Source organism: Belonocnema kinseyi, chromosome 7 (assembly GCF_010883055.1).
Source record: "Belonocnema kinseyi isolate 2016_QV_RU_SX_M_011 chromosome 7, B_treatae_v1, whole genome shotgun sequence".
Taxonomy (NCBI): Eukaryota; Metazoa; Arthropoda; class Insecta; order Hymenoptera; family Cynipidae; genus Belonocnema; species Belonocnema kinseyi.
This window is the reverse complement of record NC_046663.1, coordinates 6,623,093-6,625,102: the sequence shown is the minus strand read 5'-3', so window position 1 is coordinate 6,625,102 and position 2,010 is coordinate 6,623,093. Positions and strand designations below refer to the sequence as shown.

General features: G+C 34.8%; 1 protein-coding gene across 1 annotated transcript in view; it reads left to right on the top strand.

Moving 5' to 3' along the window:
• Positions 1 to 1,599, top strand: part of LOC117177104 (putative sugar lactone lactonase YvrE) — a 37,830-nt gene extending 36,231 nt beyond the window's left edge. The window contains exon 6 of the mRNA XM_033367594.1: positions 979 to 1,599. Within this exon, the coding sequence (XP_033223485.1) occupies positions 979 to 1,350 (372 nt within the window). The 3' untranslated portion in view covers positions 1,351 to 1,599. The remainder of the gene's footprint in view (positions 1 to 978) is intronic.
• Positions 1,600 to 2,010: the final 411 nt, after the last annotated feature.

Below are 2,010 nucleotides of genomic sequence, written 5' to 3'. Positions count from 1 at the left end.
TACGTTTAAGTACAAAGCTTAATAATAAAAGATGTAAAAAAATATATTTCAACAATCAATTCCAACGGCATCAGCCGGTAACTTTGTACACGAAAATACGAACTCGCTAGAGCCTCGTCTAGTGGCCGCCAGGTTTCGTATTTTCGTGTACAACGTTACCGGCTGATGCCGTTGGAATTGATTGTTGAAATATATTTTTTTACATCTTTTATTATTAATCTTTGTACTTAAACGTAGTTTTCTTTCGGCTTTTGCATTTCTCAAAGTTTGAGACCGATATTTTATGTATAAAAAAAGTTGGAACGTTCAAAAAATGTTGAGGTTCTGAAAAAAGATGAAATAATTTTCAGAGAAGTTCCTACCAAAATGCAGTATCTAAACGTACTTTATTTTACTCTAATACATTTCCTAACGTTTCAGCTCGATATTTTATTTACAAAAAAAGTTCTGAGATTCAAAAAAACATTCAGTGAACTGAAAAACTGTGGTCGGTAATATAGGTATTTAGCTGTGTCACATGCCCTTAAAATCGTAACAAAAATGTAAGCGTAAACCAATTTAATTTATAGAAAAACGATACAAGTTGCATTAAAATGATTGATAACAGATTTTTTCAATGGATTGCTCACTTCCTTTTTAATTATAAGATTTTTAAATAAAACAACGATGTTCTCTAAGCATCGAAAAATCGGTGTTTTTTCGATACATCGATGACACGTACATATATATTGACTCTCTTGCAAAGCGCCCTCCTAAGTTGTAGATGGCGCCACGTAATTTTTCCCACTTTTAAGGAGACATTTCATCACTACTTGAAAAAACATGCTATTTTTGAACGCTCACGTCAACGATGGAGCAATCGCTCATTTGTTTCACTATTTTTAGACGATAAAAGTTGTCTTTTTCGTGTTGATGTTGGAAAAATAAATTAACTAAAATAAAACTTTTAATAAACAGAAAGTTTTGTATTTTTTTCAGGTCCAAGAAATTAATCCATTTACTCGATCATCAGGACGATTTATTCCCATACCAGCAAGGCAAGTTGGAGCATGCACTTTTGGAGGTCCTGAATGGGAGACTTTATATGTATCAACAATAAGAAATGACTTCATAGATCCTAATCGACCAGCTCCACCAGGCGATGAAGGAGGTCGTATTTACGCTATCCACGGGCTTGAAGTCGAAGGAATGCCCTTGAGAGGAGCGCCGACAAGAGCTTATTCAGTAGACAAAAGAGTATTAGACAGGGTCGCTGCAGCGATTAATAAGGCCGCTTGGAAGACGACCTCTCATGAAAGGAAGCAGCTCAGGGCCAAGGGCAATCAAGGTGAGGGAAGTTCTCGTGCGTAAGCCACAAACTTTCTCGAACTGGCCACTGCGCGACATAATGTACGAGATGAGTAGTAAGCAGCCTCTGGTCATCAAGATTTGAAAATGATCCATGTGTCGAAAACGGCCAGGAGGCGGCGCTAGTAGTAACTTTCTCCTTGGGAACCTGCAGTAATAAGGGACTATATCAGATGGGAATATGCAAGCTGCCATTCTGGTTCCCCGCCAAATTCAAAATCGCTAAATTGATATCGAATTATATAAATAGACTTACATGATATAGATTATTCATTTTTGAATTATACTGAATCATTGTTATCAAAATGAAAATTATAAATAAAATTACGTGATATAATATATGAAATATTTAAAATCGACTATATGATTTTTTAACCCACACATTTGCCAAAAAGTAGCGCCTGCAAAAATTATGTTTGCAAACAATACTTTTTCAAGAGTTTATTATGATAGCTATTTATATTTCACATCATACTTCCTTTTTATGTGCGCGGGTTAATATGCGTCGTTCTGTAGAAAAATCGGTTCCTAACCTTACTTTCTTCTGAATCTCACTTTGCTTTATTATATCAAACAAATTCTCATAGGCAATTTAAGTGCATGTAAACATAATTTTCAGACACCCTATATTTGAATTATATTGTGATAGTTATAAATATTAGT